General features: G+C 31.1%; 1 protein-coding gene across 1 annotated transcript in view; it reads right to left on the bottom strand.

Annotated features, from left to right (window-relative positions):
* Positions 1-20,001, bottom strand: part of LOC146996309 (uncharacterized) — a 58,313-nt gene that overhangs the window by 10,503 nt on the left and 27,809 nt on the right. The window contains exons 4-8 of the mRNA XM_085820708.1: positions 16,401-16,467; positions 16,088-16,238; positions 14,271-14,948; positions 4,126-4,282; positions 1,945-2,093 (exon numbers count right to left, since the gene is read on the bottom strand). Of these exons, the coding sequence (XP_085676834.1) occupies positions 1,945-2,093; positions 4,126-4,282; positions 14,271-14,948; positions 16,088-16,238; positions 16,401-16,467 (1,202 nt within the window). The remainder of the gene's footprint in view (positions 1-1,944; positions 2,094-4,125; positions 4,283-14,270; positions 14,949-16,087; positions 16,239-16,400; positions 16,468-20,001) is intronic.

A 20,001-nucleotide genomic window follows, 5' to 3' on the forward strand; every position in this document is an offset into this window, starting at 1 on the left:
TTTAGTGCTATTTGAATTAAGAATAACTAATTTGTTATTTACATAAAGCCAGAATCACCATCAGAGCTCACATGGTCATATCGGGCATCAGAATTTAAGGAAGGAGAGTTAATACAAGTTTTCCATTGTCATGGCAAAGGCCCAATCATCAATTAATTAACAGATGACAATATCTGTTGTATGGTTCTAGATCAAGAAAATACCACTATTGATAGTGAGGAAAGTGAGAAGTTATTGAAAAAGAAAAAATTTCGATTAACAAGTTAGCCGGCATTATCAATACAGCAATTACAGGGCTTGAACAATGGAACTTAGTAACTGAATATGAAATTCTATCTATCTATAGAATTAAAGAGAAAGTATTAGCACAAAAAACAAAGCAACTTAAACAAGTTACATTAAAAGAAATGTTTAATAAAATAAACATATAAATATTAAGTTCTTTTTTTTTATTGGTAAATTTTGATACACTTTAGATCATAAATGCTTCATTATTTCATAAATCATGATTTCATATTTTTAATTTTATAATTTCTGCGTTACTTTACTAGATTTAAACTGCTGATTTAACATCCAGAAAAATACCAAATCCGGGATCGCCGAAGTCCCGACGAGTCTGGATCTTTGACTTGGTACTATAATAACTTTTTCTAGACTACTTCATTTCTAAATTAGTTCATATCACATGACTTAAACACTGGTAATTTAAATGGAACTAAAACTCATTTTCAAGCCAATATTAATTATCTAATCAAGTGCATTAAAACCAAAACTGACCCATTTTGAAATAAGGATTTTAATCCTGAACACATCACATTACACATCTGCTCCTTTTGTAACTAAAATGCTGTCATGCTACTTTCTTCCTAATGCAATATCAAAAATTTAATTTTCTTGAACAGGCTTGATTTGTGTGCCAATTTGTTTGTTGCTGCAAAACAGTTAACTACAATAACAGCAACATTAGTTAAACCCACTATTATTGCATCTTATTGTATCTACACAGCTTCCCAATTTATTCTTTATTACGAATCAACTATGCATGTTTCAACAACAATCTGTGTCATTCCCAAATCATCCATACTGTGTAAACACAGATGAACTAAACCAATTTTATACAGAATGGAAAACTACATTCAATATTCTCCATTTCCATTCCAACCTATCACATTACCTTTAAATACTATAGAAATGGTTATTTTATTAAAATTGTTCAATAAATTAAGAATGCTTTTTTTTTGCATTTAAAATGAAATGCTAAAATATTGTTTCAAAGAATACAGTTTTGTACTGTCCAATAAAATTATAGGTAAATTGGCATGCAAGTTTGATAATCAGGGAATATCATATTCTTTAAGAAACTTTTAACAAACAGTTTGTAAAACATTATCTAACTTCAACAGAAAAATTTTCCCATGTTTAATTGTGTGATGCTATTTTAAGAGCACAATACCAAAAATAATTATCTTATTATGCAGGACATACAATGTATTTTTAAAATACATCTTCTGGATACTGCAAAAAGTAAAAATTACAGTGCATTTTATTTTAAATTTAAATGCAACTTAAAGCATACTAAGAAAATGAGACATTTGGGTTTGGTAAAGGATATTTCAGATTACTTTTAAATACAAGGTTCTAAATTTAAGTAAACAAACTAAACTATAATGTGATCAACTATGAAATCTACTTTTTTTTTTTTTTTTTTTAACCCACACTATAAATTTGCACTACGCTAGAAACACATTTTCAGTATTGGAAACTTATATCAATGGTGGTAAATGTTTGTTATTTGTCATGGTAGTGGTCTTGAAATTAACAGATAATTGAAGTTTTGGTGTACATAAGACTGAAAGCAATTAAAACATGCATTTAGCTAGCAAAATTTAAAAATATATAATAAGTATATAATAATATAATATATATATATATATAATAAGAGACCTGCAGCATATAAATTAATGCTTCTCTGAGTTGATCCCTGTTTAGAGGAGTGACAGTAGAAGGCTTTACCATGGTATGCAGGTTTCCAGACACAGAGCCATTTATTAAACAATGAGGATGAAGTAAATCTTCATTACTATTTCCATTACCTAAAACATGTTAAATTTTTAAGCAGAAGTATGTATGCTGAATGTTAGAAATTATATCAATTAAAAAAATAAATAAAACAAATCTATTACAGTTAAATTAGTTCTAATCTATTACAAAAATGGGTCAAAAGATTATAAAAAGATTTTAAGAAATTTATATAATTATAAAAGAAACATCAAGGATTACACTAACACTTATAATAGTCATACTGCTTAAAAGACACTCATGTCTAAATTTTATCTTTACATGATCAAAATTAATGATACTAAAAGAAATTGATATAATCCATTTTTGCAGGGATGCTAATTAGCTGCTTTATGAAATTAAAAGGGATCAAATAGTTTCTGATATGCAAATCCAGGCATGACATCATCTGATGGTGAATCAAGCACTTTTAGACAAAGCAAATCTGAGTGAATTTCTGCAATACAGCACCTGATTTTAGTGTCTAAGGGACTTAAAATGGTTTGTTATGTTTCCAAAAAATCATTCTGAACAATTTGTAAGGTGATTAATCATCAACTGTTTAAAACCAGGGCAGATGTTTATGGATGCAATATTTCAAGACAGAAAGTCTACACGTAGTGGAAACAATTTCAGAACTCTAACACTTGTAAGACCAGGACAAAGTTGTAAATGAATAAGAAGTGCTTCTCTATATTGATATCTAGCAATGGCTGCCCATCATATCAGTCTACTGCTCCTCAACTTAATTCAACCCGTCTACGGAAAGTCTACAGTCCCTCAGTATGTTGCAGCCATCACTGTAACTGTTGCATCATGACAAACTGTGTACAGAAGACTTAAATGAAAAAGGCCCTTTGTACCAGAAAGCAAAGATATATGGTTCACTATATGTTTCACAATAAAAGAGGTATTGCTTCAATTGGGGCAAATAACATCAGGATTGGAATGAACACCAGTGGTCCTATATTCTGTCTACTGACGAGTTAAGATTTAGTTTCACATCTGATTCTAAGCCTGTTTACACCTGCAAGGAGTCACAAATGCAAAATCTTTCAATGAACATTATGGAACATGATCATTTCAGTAACACAAATGTTGTGGTAAAAGAAGGAATAATGACTGATGGACATATGTGCCTAAAGGTTTTCAACAGCAGATCTGTGACCACTCAGAGATATTGGCATAAGGTGTCTTACAGCCTTAAAGTAAGACTTTTCAGAAATGCATATAGACCTGCTTTATTATTTACGGACGATAATGCTTGTTTCACATCAAGAAAGCTTCGTCGAAAGTGAAGACATTGTGTGAATAACCATGACCAGCAAAATTTCCCAATCTTTAACCCAATACAGAACTTATGGGACTACCTTGGAAAAACAGTTCCACAGACACTTCCTTCTCATAGAGATGTATGTTCTGAAAACCATATTGTTGGAGGAGTGGAGTCCTACTGTGGTTCACAACATTATTGCCAGCAAGAAAACTCAAAATCAAACTTAAAAACCATATATATTTCACCTTCCATTTCAATTTGCAAAAATGAGCATGAAATGAAATTATCGAATACTACATAAGTCATGTACAGAAGCAATGTGAAAAACAGCCAGTAATGAAAGGCCTTCACATCTACAACTTTCTTTACCTAGAAACCAGCACTGCAAAATATGGAAAGACTATAAGGTTCTGCAAAGTGGAGAAATAAAATACAACATGGTATGGTTTGCCAATATCTTGCTCATATCAAAACTAATTCCTGTGTTGGCAATTGTAACAATACATTTGATGTCATATTAGCTAGTATTGCTAATCTATGCCAACCTGAAAAATAAAACTTTTTTTCTAAGTAGGAACTTTTTCTAATATATTTTCTTTAAAATGTCATTATTTGAAAGCACATTTTATTATTATTATAATATTACATAGCACTTAGCAATACTTTTTTCCCTTGGTGCTTTGGTTATTACAGTTAAAACCAACAGGTACCTAAGAAAGAATCTTAAATATGTTATTTATGAAAACTACCATGTGTGATACATAATTTATAAATAATAAGCCATAAATTACCACAATGGAGCATATCATTCATAAAAGTTGTGCCTGATTCTGGAGAATATGAGGATGGAAAAGTAGGGTGAAGACCTTTCTTTTTTCGGCAAGGAACTGTGAAGTCCATAGGTGATAACAATTGATTTGGAGAATATGACCTAAAATCCTTCCCCTTCTAACAGAAGAAAAGAAAAAGCTTGTTACAAAACATTTAAAAATAAAATACAATGCAGACTTCTACCTATGCACCTTCTCGCACATTTTCACCTACATACACTATCATAATTACGAAATATAGCAGAGATAAAAAAAGCTGCTAAAAACTATCAATTTTTCATAATTAACAATCATTAAAAAAGCAGTGAATTGGCAATGCATGGAACTCCAGTGTATATTGTTTCAGAAATGTCACAAAAATAAGTTACATAACTGAATGTTAGCTTGGGGGAGAAGGGAAGCATTTTACCTCCTGCCAATCTGTATACATCAAAGAAAGTAATGTTTATGGTCCAAAAATTCAATACCGAGTTTTCGGCAAATAAGCACAAATTAGGGTTTGCAAAACATTTTTTTAATATTTTTACAATGATATTTGTCTGTGTGTGATGAGTTTTTCATTCATGATATTGCTTATATCAAAACTTCCAAAATCTTCCTTTTACCATAAAGCTTTTTGCATTCATATGAACAGTTGATTAGATTTAGGCAAAACTGGACAAATGGAAGTAGTACTTTACTTGAAACCTATAACAGTTTTTAGCAAAATACTATATTAAAATATAATCCAAAACTTTTCAATATTTAAGACTTTTATATTAATGGGAATAATATACTAGATTTTGGTTAAAATTAATAAACCAAAAGAGATACTTTACTTAAGCTCTGACCGGATTTTCATGGAAAAAATATACAATGATGCAATCCTGATTTCTCCAATTTGGTATTTAAAACTTGTATATGCATATATGAGGCATATACTATCACCATCATGTTTGAATGCATATTGCATTTTACATATATAATTATCCAGAAGTGATACATGGAACTTGTAAGACTTTCATGGAAAGTTATAAAATCACTATAATAATGAGTTTAATCTAAAATAATGCAAGCCATACTAATGCTATTTCTATTATAATTAGATATGATACTATATTAGGTCATAGAAAACAATGAAGCAATTAAATTATATGTTATTCAATTGTCCACTAAAATATAAAATATAATTTTTAATAAGAAAAAAAATAGAAGGGAAAACATATATGTGTAAAAACTAGCATATAAAAAATAAATTTAGAGAAACCAGTTTTTACACATGACAAATTATATTTAATAAAATATAATCCAAAGTTTCACATCACAAACCTTTTTTATTTCTTGGAATAACAGATTAGATTCTCTTTACAAACAATCAATCGGAAGTGATACTGTTATTTAAATCATGAAACTGGCAGGTGTTCATGTACTGGCCACAACAGATATTTTTCAATGCCACAGAGACATAGGGGCACCCAAAAGTAACTGGAAGGGCAACACTGCATATGCATATTTCTTAATTACGGGTTAGGAAGCATTAGCTTTAGATTTCCTGCACTAGTGTAGCTCATGGCATCAATTTGCACTTGCTGCTAATTTTTATTCCTACTCAAAGACCAACAAATTTTGTAATAGTTAACTAACAAAAAATCTGTGTGAAATTTTGCTTTTCGTTATACAAAAATGCTGCATCAGAGACAACTGTGCTTTGGCAAGTCCTGAAAGAAGAGGCTTTGAATAAATCACATGTGTATCAATGATTTTTCTCAATAAAAAAAATGACAGTTGTTAACTGAAAACATGCCACGAACTGGCCATCCATTGACAAGCAAAAATAAGAAAATTCAATTAATAAAATTCATTAAAAGACTACTGACTGATTTTCTGAAGAGAAACATTTTTGGTGAAATTTATACCCAACAATTTTATCAGAAGACATGGGAACATGATAGTTTATCACCAAGTTTGTGCCTTGCATACACACTTACACGGGAGCAGGAAGAAAACTGCACAAATGGCTTAATGTAGAAATTGCATAACGATCCAAACTTCCTTAAAAAGATAAAACTTTGTGGTGAGATGTAACCCAGAAACAAAATAAGCATCAAGTCAATGGAAGTATTTAAATTTATCAAACCCTAAGAATCATGTCAAAATTTGAAACCAATCCAAAAAGAAGGTCAATTTATGGTTATTTTTTTTTTAAATTTTTTAATGCATGATACTGTAGATAAAGCATTTGTTCTTCAAGGACAAACGGTGAACCAAAATTTTTATCAAAGCATTTCACAAAGATTATGTGCTAGCATGTGATGAAAACGACCAGAAATATAGAGAGATAGAGATGATTCCTTCCCCATGACAATTCAACAATTTTGGGTCAAGAATAACATTAAGCTTATGACTTTACTTACTTGATCATGCCCCTTATGACTTTTTCCCTACTTCCACGTAAAAAAGGTAGGTCTCTCAAAAATGCACAATTCAGAAATATGGGTGAAGTACAAGAAAATATGCTACGTTCTTAGACAGTATTCTGGATGAACAGTTTTAGATTTGCTCCCAGCAAAAGACAAAATATTGAAATAAGCATACAGATGAGTTCAATACAATTAATTGATTAAAGAAAAATTTGAGTTACTTTTGGGTACTCCCTTACATACCTCAGGCAAACTCACCTTATTTACAACCGTAATAAGGCAGAAAATTAAAACCATAATCAACAAATCAAGTTACTACTTTTAGACCTTTACTATCACTTCTTTGTTTCTCCTTACCAGAATGCAAATCACTTTAGAGAATATACAAGTTGAGGGGTTTTAACTGTAAGACACAGTGTGTTTGTGCCTCCCAAGGCCACATGTCTAAGTTTTGCTAATTCTGATAAGATTGTAATTCTTCAGCTTTGTGTTACTGCTTCTAACATTTAATTGTTACAACAGTACAGACTAAACAAATTTGCATTAAATCAAATGGGTAGTTCTTGAGTATTAGGCTTAGGTTTAAACATGAATTTGTTATTTGTAAGTTTTATTGCCGCAAGTGGTAGTTGATTTGCAAGCATAAGCTATGCATTTGATATTGAAGTTCCGATTTAACAGAAAGGTTGTTTTAGAATTTTTCCAAGACTCTGATATTACTACATGCGAAGCAATAATCAGCTCCAAGCCTCTTAGGAGTTTGATACTGTTTATGCTACCAAAAAAAGACCAAACTCTATAATGGTGCCCAAACAATGGCTTAAGAAAATTCAACTTTTAGTCTGCCCTCCACCCATGATCACAGACTCCACCAGCATTTATAAATCCCATGGAAGGTACAATGTCTCGTAAACTGGGATAGCATCAACTGAGACCTAGAAGACTATGAGGAATTATCCTCAGGTCTTAGTTAGAACAAAAAGTCAGAAGACAGGTGTAAAGAAACCTTTATTAATATAGTTTCACAGTTGGCCCCCCCCTTTGGTGTATATACAAGCCAGCACTTCTGGCTTTAATGATGAACTTAAGATTAAATGTAGTAAGTTTAGCCTAATGGCTGAGGTTAATTTAATGTACATTGTACAGCAAAGCTCTAACTTGACATAAACAAGCCTAATGGCTAGAAGCATTCAATGCCAGAGAAATCTAATCACTGGTAATGTAAGATAGCAATAAGGCCTTCAAGCATAACACATTCTAAAATCTCCGTCCAAAACCTTCATTTAAATACTTTTTACCTCATTTGAATACATGCATGCTAGCTTATTAACATTCTGGCAAGAAAGCGTGGGTGAAAATGACAATGAAAGAAAAATTGTTTTAAAAAAAGAATTAACTGCTAGATAAATGAATTTCCAAAAGGGATTTGGATTTACAGATACAATGTGAGCATGCAATTACTTTGGATGCAGTACTCTGCATACAAGGCATGAAACTGGCAGTTATTTTGGATGGTAGAATTTCTGTAATAACCTTTTTGGAACAACCCGATTTGCATTTTTGGCTTTACCTGCTTATAGAAGTACAGAAGATCACCACAGCAACACCCATACTATGAAGACAAGCATTCAGCTGGGACAAAAGATTGCTAAATGTTTGTTTAGTGAACCAGGCAGTGAGAATTTTACATTCAAAGTATTTAAAGCTATCCTAGTAAAAGCATTCAACGTAGTAAAAGACAGCGCAAAATTAGAATCAGAACTGTTTGGTAGACATCAAACTAGGGTGGAAGAACTCGCTGAGTTTATACTCAGAAAAATTCAAGTTGTAAACCTGACAAATATTTGACAGTTAGTTGATATTAATTATATGTCAGCCGGGTATCTAAATAACATAACAGCTACTTTCCTCAATGAATTAATAGGAATTAACCTACTAAGTTTCTACCCATGCAGCAGGAAGAAAACAAAAATACATATTTGCTTGTAGCTGCAAATCATTTTCCAAAGTGGGTAGAAACACTTCCTCTTAAAAGAGCTTCTGTTAAATTTGTTGACAATTCATTTTTAAATAAATTTATTTTAAAATATGGTGCGCTACTAAAAGTAATTTCAGACAATGAAAAGCAGTTTGCTGGTAAAATCTTTGAGAATGACTTGGCATACAGCACTATAAGATGGCTTCTTATCACCCACAATCAGTTGCAGAATGGGTGAATAGAAATATAGCAAAAATTGTTTGCAGCTATTGTAAAAAATTACCATTATGCTGATATAACTGCATCAAGCTAAAAACTTTCTGCGCATGCGTACGCATATGAGTTTACGCATGCGCATAATACCTTTACACATGCACATTTAATGAATAATGGACGGTAAGTTAGGTTAAAATTATCTAATTATCTATTTCAGTTAATGTTGCAGATTGCATTGTTCCTTAATCTTCTAATTGGATCCGGGTTATTATTTTTTGCAGACTGTTTGAGCAATTCTATAAAATGTAAGCCTGAACTTTCGATTATGTCAAAAAGAGTTTCCGATTCTGGAGCTGCCAAAGGATCTACAAAGCGAAAGCATGTTTCGATGTCCATCAAACAAAAAGTGGAATTGCTGCAAAAAATGGATAAAGGCATGAAGAAAGTGACAGAGAGGTTAGTGAAAACGAAAAAATTTCGATTGACAAGTTAGTCGGTATTCTCGGCACTGCAATTACAGGACTTGAACAGCAGAATTTTGTAACTGAACAAGAAATTATGTCTGTTTATAGAATTAAGGAGAAAGTATTAGCACATAAAATGAAGCAACTTAAACAACTTACATTGAAAGAAATGTTTAATAAAGTAAATAAATAAATATTAAGCTTTTTTTGGTAAATTTTGATACCCTTTAGATCATAATTACTCTTTATTTCATAAATTACGGTTTTATATTTTTAATTGTATAATTTCTGCATGCCATGTTACTAGATTTAAATTGATAATCTATAATCCGGAAAAACCCCTAATCTGGAATCGCAGAAGTCCTGACGAGTCTGGATTAAAGACTTTGTACTGTATTATGAGTGCAATGATATGATGCCTCCACTTAAGGATGTTTTGCAGGAACCACCAAGTCGGAACAATGCAGGGTATTGTTCTGTTATTGGGACTGGATTCAGAAATGTATGAATGCATGCATGTGTGTGTATGTATGTGCATATATATATACCCACATACATTTGTACTTACATATATACATGCATACATGGACACATACATGCATATTTACATGCATACACACATACATTTCTTTATCTGATCTCAATAACAGAACAGTACCCAACGAAGGACCATCTGGAAATACGGCAAATTTACTGTCAACTTCAGGAATGCAAGGTCCCAGAAAGCAAGCTGGAAATGGCAAAACATAAAAGAAAAGACCCAAGTGTGATGAATTAAAAGGAAACTTACAAGGATCTTGCAGATGCAGCAATTAACCGAGTAATTAGCAACAACCAGTAGAAAGTCAACGCATGAAGAACCTCATAATGATGGAAAAATGCACATTTACCTAGTGCAAAATTCACAAGCCAAATGGCCAATAAAAGAAACCACCCCAGGAAAGGAAATTCCAAAAGAATCAAAGGATGGTTCCAACAGTGCACTGACTGACAAACCAGCCGATGAGGACAGAGAAGGATTTCTGGGGGCAAGCCCACGTATGACTCATAACGAGGAAATGGCCCACAACTTCAGATTTCACCCAGCCGCCAAGTTTACAAGGGTGCAGAGAAAAAGGAAAAAGAAAAAAAAAAGTTTCAAGTTCACAAAGAAGGGAATGGAGGTCTTGATGGAAATTTAAAGAGTTCTACAGAGTACAATGTACCTTTCCTGGTTAAGTTTGTGTAGAAGCAGATGAATGACTACTATCAAAACAAAAGGTAACTGAAATTTATTTTTATCACATTTTTAGTTTATACATTAAGTATAATAGTTGTTAATTCAGAAGTCAAACAACAAAAATCAGCGTTATATTTTCAAAATTTTCGCAGGACTAGTTTCGATGGTTTTTACCGAACCACCATCCTCAGCTGCAAAACCACAAATGATCAAGATAGGAAATAATGACTAGATAAGATAAGAAAGCCTGGACAAGAATAAGCAAGTGGCGCCATCTGTTGATGAAACCAGAACTAAAACATAATTTCTTTAAAGGCCGAAAGCAAAGACGGATTGGAACTAGAATCGTTAACTAGAACAGAAAGATTTTTTTGAATGTGAAATGCCTCTAGAAAATCCAATTCTCCAATGGAAGATGTTTTTTGAATAATTTTGGCAGCAGAAAAATTGAAATTGTGATTTTCGGACCAACAATGTTGAGCAACAGAAGACTTTTGTGTTTCCTTTTTTCTAACATATGCCTCATGTTCCTTGACTCGAAATTTTAAGGCTCTCTTAGTTTGGCCAATGTAAATTAAACCACACTGGCAAGGAATCGTATAAATACCCCAGGAATTCATATCCAGAATGGGGTCCTTGAGTATGGAACTCGGAATTTTATTGATGGGAGAATAAATGATCTGAAAGTTAAATTTCTGCAACTTTATAGCTAATTGATGGAAAGAAGGGAATGGACAACAGAATTTTTATAATCTCCTAAAACAAGAGTGTGCCTTTTAGTGTGTTGAGAATTTTTTAACTGCTTGATTAATGATGTTGGGTGAAAAGCCTCTGTCAATATCTATTGCTTTTAAATAAGCACACCCAACATTATTAATCAAGCAGTTAAAAAATTCTCCTCTCAACACACTAAAAGGCACACTCTTGTTTTAGGAGATTATAAAAATTATGTTGACATTCCCTTCTTTCCATCAATTAGCTATAAAGTTGCACATATTTTGCAGAAATTTAACTTTCGGGCTGTGTATTCTCCCATCAATAAAATTCCGAGTTCATACTCAAGGACCCCATTCCGGATATGAATTCCTGGGATATTTATACGATTCCTTGCCAGTGTGGTTTAATTTACATTGGCCAAACAAAGAGAGCCTTAAAATTTTGCATCAAGGAACATGAGGCATATGTTAGAAAAAGCAAACACAGAAGTATTCTGTTGCTCAATATTGTTGGTCCGAAAATCACAATTTCAATTTTTCTGCTGCCAAAATTATTCAAAAAACATCTTCCATTGGAGAATTAGATTTTCTAAAGGCATTTCACATTCAAAAAAAATCTTTCTGTTCTAGTTACCGATCCTAATTCCAATCCGTCTTTGCCTTCGGCCTTTAAAGAAATTATGTTCTAGTTCTGGTTTCATCAACAGATGGCGCCACTTGCTTATTATTGTCCAGGTTTTCTTATTTTATCTAGTTATTATTTCCTATCTTGCTCATTTGCGGTTTTGCAGCTGAAGATGGTGGGTTCGGTAAAAACCATCGAAACTAGTCCTGCGAAAATTTTGAAAAAATAACGCTGATTTTTGTTGTTTGACTTCTGAATTAGTATTTACTCGGCATGTTATTGTGTCTTAATTATAATAGTTGCTGTTTATTTTGTGTTTTTCCTTCAATCAAGGAATAGATTTGTATGTAGGAAAAATATTTTAATTTAATTATGCAATTATTTGAATGATTTTGCATTTTAGCACCAGAAATGATATTTTGACTTTAGTCCAACACACTGTAAAGTAAGCTTGCCATGTTTGTTAAATAAATTTTACGCAACTGCTGTACATTGTGATGTAAAATTCAAAATGGGTAATCTTTTGAATGCAAATGTATTGTAAATGTCCCATGAAGTAAGTATGTTTACTAAATTAGTTTTCTAAACATAAAAGTTTTCTGTTAACTAGTTTGTAAAAGGTAAAATTACTAATGTAGAATTATTAATGTAGAGACTAATGTTACATTATCCACATGAGAGAATTTAGAACAAGCGAGTATGTTATAGTAAAATACGTTTAAGAAACAGTTAACATTGTGAATGCATGTAGTTAAAGTTAGGCTTTCCAGTCATCACAAAAGTATAGTAAATTTTAAGCTTATCACATCAGGAATAAATTTGAATTTAAGGTGTTCATTGAGGTCTAAAGTGTATCTAAAGGCCCGTCCACACAAGTATCCTCGAAACGTAGCTGACGAACATGCTTTTATGTTACCAGCGTAAAAGCATCCAAACGAGTACGCTTGCGAAGAGCGCGTTTAACCAATAGAATTATTTGGGGCAAAAATCACGTGACACTGTAATATAGCGTCAACAGAGCTGTATCTTATTACTTCGCTGCGCTTCAGTATGTTTACAGCAAGTTGTCCGAATCAGATGATTTTTTTTTTTATAGCTGAAACTTTACTATTAAGTGCACTCATTAAGCAGAGGCAACAAAACCGCAAAAAACGGCAAGAATGGGTCCGAAAGATTTATTTAGAGCGACCTGTTCAAAGAGATTTTTTTTTTACTGCCTCGTTTGTGAAATGAATAATCCAGAATTATTAAATTCCTGCTATTAGCTCACACTCTCCCTATATCTTGTTCAAAGTTTCAGTACATAAAATGCTTTTTATTCATCCACTCAATTGATCCAATTCAAAGTTCAAATACAATTTTTTAAACTTGTAGTGAATGACGATGTTAATACAGCTTTTTCACATATTAAAATTTTTCATTTAAAAAAATTCTGTTTGTATTTTTATTTATTTTTTTATTTACTTATTTACTTGTATTTTTTAAATTTTTCTTTGTGGACCTAAGTAGGAATTTTTTTTTTCTTGTATATTACTTGTTTTTTAATTACTTCAGGATGAGTATCGACCAGTTTGACAGACTTGCAGATTCTATATTGTATGAAAATTAGGATTTATAAAATTGGTTTGGAATACAGTATAAAGAGAATTAAATTACTTAATTCTCATTTCACAAGCAGTGGTTTCATTACCACAAGCGGTGGTTGATTTGTAAGCATGAGATGTGCATTTCATATTTAAGTTCCGATTTAGTAAAAAGGTTTTTTAAATCTGTTGCAAGATTTTGCTGTTATTACAGATCAAGCAATAATTTGCTTGAAGTATGTTACGAGTCTGATACTTGTTTATGCTGCCATATAAAACCAAACTCTATACAGTAATCAAATAATCTAGCTTTGTAAAGAATTTTATATTTTCACTGTTTCTGAGAAGACTTAACTAGAATTCTAGGCACTGTATGAACTGAAAGACAAATTTGATTAAGAAAACAAAAATGGCATAAAACATAAAGCTCAAAAGTTACACCCTATTTTAAACTCTTTTTCATAAAGCAAATCTAAAAGAAATGAGCGTGAATCAGTTTAAAAAAGACATGATAAAACATACCTAATAAAATTAGCATAATAATAGAATGATGAAAAAAAGTATCATACAAACTACCTTCACAGAGGGTATAGCTAGAGTTCTCAATGCAGGGGACAACTGAAAATTTCATGTTTTCCCCTGTTTGCCAAAATGCAGTGGGGAACATCAATTTGGCACCATCTGGATGGCGCACCCAGAGACAGATGTCCCCCCTTTGCCTCCCATTCTAGCTATGCCCCTGCAATTTGATAACTTAATACTCACACAATAATTTACTAATGGCCAAAAAATTTTATATATTCAAAATAAAATAATAACAGTGATAAGGAAATAGTTATAATAAAGAATAATGCCACTTTACTCAAAATATATATCTTTTCTATGAAGTTTTTAAAATTACATTACCACTGGGAAAAAAGCATTGCAACTTTCAGAAGCATTTTCAATAGTCTCTACGAGTGATCCAATTTTTGTAGTAGGAACAGATGAAAATGATGATAATTCTAACATGGCTGGTGTGAGAATCGGAATATCAATGGGCTCACTTTTGGCAGGTTCTTTCAGTTCTGTAGTAACACCAGCCTTAGAGTCAGTTTTCACATCACAATTAGTTTTAGGCAATAAGTTTAATTTTTCTTTTAAATCTTTTTCCAAAGTTTCTACTGAAAGCATTCGTTCACCAGCAGAAAGAGCTCTTGGTTCAGAAGAGCCTTTTTTTATTTCTACATAAAAATCACCATTATTTTGCCTGCCTTCAATGTGTTGCAATGTGTGCGCTGAATTTGACATTAAGCTCTGAAGTATTGCTTCAGAACACAACTTAGAGTCACCTGAGGGTTCTTTAAAGCTGCTTGTAGAGAATGATTTGACACGAGATTCAAAATCTCTAGTGTTCTCATCTGGCTTCTTCTCTTTATCACCTGCTTGTTCAAAAAGCATTCCTACAGTCAATGGAGTTATGTCACTGTTTGATGCCACTGCACCATTCACTCGAACTGGTGTTGGTTTAACAATATCACCATTTGCAGCATGCTGAGAATTTTTTGAATTCCTCCAGAGAGAGTTCTTTGCAGCAGATGATTTCTATTAACAAATGATAAAAAAAAGTCACATAGATTGAAAAATGAGACAAGAAATAAGCATTTGCAAGTTTACATTATCACAATTGGTCTTTTAACTACAAATAAAGTACTGTAATATAAGAGATATTAACACATCTAAAAATGTTCTCTTTCTTCTAAAAAAATCTAAACTTTGTTGCTTTCTTAAGTTCTTACGTGATTAATATATTTTATCTCTTTGAAAAATTTGTATTATCATTACAATTCACATTACTATTTAGAAGTAAATCACAGAGGTAAATATAAAGAACCATACTATATACAATACATAAATATATTTAATATTATGTATCTCCATTGTGGTGATCCAAAAACATTGCATGATATGTGGCAACACTATAGCCATGCTACAGAAGAAGCCGATTTCTTATTTGCTCGAGTGGGGAGGAATCATTTTCCAAACAAAGAGGCTCCAGAAAAAGGTCCATAGGCAAAATATATATAGATTTCGAATGCAGCCTACTCATGACATAATCTTTTGATAACAGTAACAAAGCATTCTCTACAAGCAAATGTAAATGGCATTTTCAGATAAAGGTGACAAAAATAATGACTGAGCAAAAGACAGTAAAAACTCAAAACAGTCATAATTCATGCACAAATAAAAATTAAAAAATTCGAGAAAAAAGATTGCACAGACAAAATGTGTCAACATTGTACCACAAATTGTAGCAAACTTAAGATAAAAATCACAACTAGGACAAAATAAGATATTTCTGTAAAACACATGGAAAATATTATCAAGAGTCATTAAAATTGGCAAAAACCATAAAACTGCAATGATTTGTGAAAAATATAGATTTCACTAAATTTGTCTCTAGAGCTTCCATGAATCTCTCAATGGCACCATTCAATCCACATTTCTCTAATGTAATCTTGTTTGTCACAGAACAAATCTTTTTTGAACTTGATCATTTAAAATTTCTAAAAAAAATTGTTCAATTTTGAAGCAAATAAATAATCTCTGCAAAAAGCATTAACATTTTCCTTGACAATTTTAGTTACAAAAACACTCCTTAGCAGAAAAAAATAAACTTTGGAAAACAATGTTATGGATAAAAATTTATAAATACTTTTCTTCTTCCAATGTAATTAACCAACCTTATCATATTCATCTTGGGCACGTGTCAGAAGAGATATGATATCCGCTTGAGCATTATCTTGTTTCAGCTGCTTTCGATTACTTTCAGAATATGAACGTTGTCTAATACTATTTGACTTGTCTGGTTTAGTAAATGCTAATTTAGATAAGCTGCAAATTAAGCAAAATGGCAAAAACAAATTCATTATTAGAAAAATAAAGAAACAGATTTATACTAATACAAGAAATCCTATTTAAGAAACATTATTTGTATATGCAAATGATTACAAATCAAACATAAGATTTATTTAAACATGGTGCTGCAATACTTACCTCATTAAAAGTTTGAAAATTTTTAAACAATTTTTCTCTTCATAAAACCATATACCATATATGTGACCTGAAAATTTCATAGTTTGTTATAATTTAATCTCTGATACTGTAAAGCATTTTACAAACATTTTAAAAAATAAAATGAACTGTAGAGTTCAGTGCTAATAGAGAAAACACCAAATGGAATAAAAAATGAATTATTTCCCTATGCATTTTAGCAAAAATGTTTAAATCTTCCTAAACAATTGACTGGTTATACACTAGATCAGTTTATCCATTTTAAAAAAAGTTATACAAATAAAAGAATATACTCTACAAAATGGTAAGCACATAAAAATACTTTCAATGGAATTTTAGTACTTTAATCACAACTAGCATCGATTAGTCATTACTGCTAATAATGCAACAATCACGTTATCATGGCTCACCAGTTTTACTGATTCCCCTAAGTGTTCTACTTTTTGGCTATACCATTTTTTTCTATCAAACTAAAAACAGAAACATATTAAATAATAATAAAAAAACTGTTACAATTAATTCAAAAGGAAAATTTTTATAAACTGAAAATTTGATACTATCTGATTGTCCAACATCAAAAAGTTGCAGATCTGTTGCTGACTTAGGAGAGAAATCTTTGGGTACCTTTACTTCTATTTCAATGATACATTCAGTGTCGCTTACTTTTTTACTATCTTATTCTCACATGGAAGAATGTTCTCCTTATATATATATATATCAGTTGATTTTCACCAAGTGAAAAAAAAAAAATCTGAGAATTGCATGATAACAGCACAGTGCATGAGCCCCGATCGTCCAAAAGCAGTTGAAACTTTGAATGTAGACTCCAAGGAAACTTTCCACTATGATAAAAATAAAAGAAAGCACACTCCATAATTCCACTATAATTCAATGGCAGAAACAAATGTATTCAATGTAAAAAGAAATGCTACAAAAAAATCTGAAAGACTTCAGATTTGACATTATGCCCAAAGGGGTTTTTATTTTTTATTTTATTTATTTATTTTTTACCTTCTGTGAGTTACCTTTATTTGTTAAATATCACGTTCTTTGCGCTTAAACCATAAAATTAAATTCAAACTGCAATATCACAAAATAATTTTAAAATTAGCATATCATAATAATTTCCGAGACACAAACTTTCACGCTGGAGATAAAAATGTTTTCTTTTTCCCATACAGTATTGCCGTTGTGCACTTTGAAATCTTTGAGTTTGTTAATCGAAAATTCATTAAAGTGTTACAAAATATGAAATCAATAATAAAACAAATTCCAGATTCCGGTTTCCAGATGCCCATATTCGGGGTAGGACTACATTATTCAAAATTTCATGGCTAAAAAAAGTGACTACATTTTCATTGAGACAAAGCGGGACAAATGGAATGAAATGAAAATTGTAATTTAGTTATAAAAGCAGACCAAAACTTGTCTGTAAATATACAAAAATATATTTATTTCTAGCTATTGGTAAAAAACTATAAATTGAATATAATGTTTTTTTAATTAATTTAAAATTTTACTTGAAAAATTTTGATTTTCTTTCATGGTCATATTTTTTTATCCAAGTGAATACTTTGCAATAGATTCAAATCATTTAATAAAATGTCGTAAAATTTCTCACATGAATTGGTCAAATTTCATTTACCCTTAATACAGATTTTTAAAGTATTAATGTTCAACTGCGTTTCTTCAATTGTCCTTATTTTATTGATACCAGAAAAAACACGTTCTGATGCTGCATTTGTTCCTGGAAGGGAGAGCACGTGTTCTACAATTTAAAAAATATTTTCATAAGGAATATTATTAAATGACATCTCATAAAAAAAGATCATTTTCACAAATATTATTTTTCGGAAAATGGTTACTAATATATTAAAAAGATTTTCCTTTATATTTCCATAAATCTCCTTTTTACTTCCTTGTACGAAGTGAAAAGGAAGTATTGTAATCGCGAAAAGTTTCAGGCAGCATATTTCAACGAAAATATCCATTTTGACCGCTATCGAATGCAATTTAATGATGTTAATTGCATGATATTTATTTTTGCACGATATCTGTACATAAGGACAGAATAAAAGACTCGTTTCCTCCAAAAAACTATAAAACTGCTTTAAAATGAATTTTGAAGAGAATTTTTCGTGGCGTTTGTACGAACATATCTTGCATAACTAAAAAACGAGTAGCCTCAGAACGTTGAAATTTTGTATATAGGACTGTTTTAACATGTAGATGTGCACCTCATATTTTGGTTGTAATCGGCCGCACCAAACATATATTTATATATATATCCACTCTGTTACCCAGCTCAGTGATCTCAGTTTCTTTACTCTTATATGCTTGTTAATTGTACATTTTTTGCTTTAAAAATGATTGAATTATATTGTTCTTATCTTCTGGTTAAGATTTTTATGACTTTAGTAAATCTGTACGCAATATTTTTAGAATTATCAACAATTGTAAAGTTGTTTATGTGCCGCTAAGCCTAATAATTTTTTTGATGGCGGCCATTGCTTGTTTACATTTGAAACAGCAAAATAGTGGATTTGTTGCCAATCTAGAGAAAAAGATGCTTCGCAACAACAAAGAGAAAGCCTACATTTATTATTGCGAATTAAATCATGCTTAATCCTTTCTGGAATTTTTTCGAGAAAATAAGTGTTTAAGATTTACTTCGTAATTTTTAGTACAGATATTTTGAGTTTTTATGTATTTTTGCCTTGTCGCGATGTGAGAACTGAATTCATTGAATGAGAAATACTCAATCGTCTGTGAAAAACTGTTTCTTTTTTGTTTTGTTTGCTTAATTTCTTTTATACATTGGTCTAGCTTTATTATAGTATTTGAATAGAACATGTGGCAACGATCAGATAATTCTTTAAATGATATAAATTTTGTGCATTCTGAGTTATAATATGAATGAAATATAATACTGTTAAGTGAACCTAGCACCACAGTGTCACTATGGTAAACAAATAGAGTGAATTTTAAAGAATGCATTTATTCTATTGTAGTTTATGCGCTGTCGGCAAAGTAGATTTAATTAAATCCAATAAGTTTAAATGAAATGCAAGAAAAAATGCGCATAATTTAATATTCCGTACAAGGAAGTCACGTGGTGTATACATCAGATTTTTTAATATTTGATTTCTGCACTTTCACAAAAATCCAACATGCATGGTATATATATATATATATATATAAAATATGAATAAATTTTTGCAATAATATTTTCAAGATCCACTGGAAGTAAGTCAGATGCTGTTTGAACAGTACTGTGTAGAATGCGCACTGCACAACCTATTCCAATAATTTTTTGGTTCAAATGTTATTGATGCTTCTTCTAGCTTTTCTACCAAAATTTGCATTAGTATTATCCTCACAATAGGCAATAATATTATTGTTCAAATTATTCTTTTTTAAAATAGCACTTATTGAATCAAAAATTATTCATGAAGTTTCACCCAGCAAAAAAACAAAATCTAATTTTAATTCTTGTTTCTGGATCAAAAAGTCTGTCTAACTATTGTGGGAAGCAATTTTAAATCTTTGTGGTTGGAAGCATCATAATATATGGATATAAATG

The sequence above is a fragment of the Stegodyphus dumicola genome, chromosome 7, assembly GCF_044657685.1.
Source record: "Stegodyphus dumicola isolate Sdum_Otavi_A_Nest chromosome 7, ASM4465768v1".
NCBI lineage: Eukaryota > Metazoa > Arthropoda > Arachnida > Araneae > Eresidae > Stegodyphus > Stegodyphus dumicola.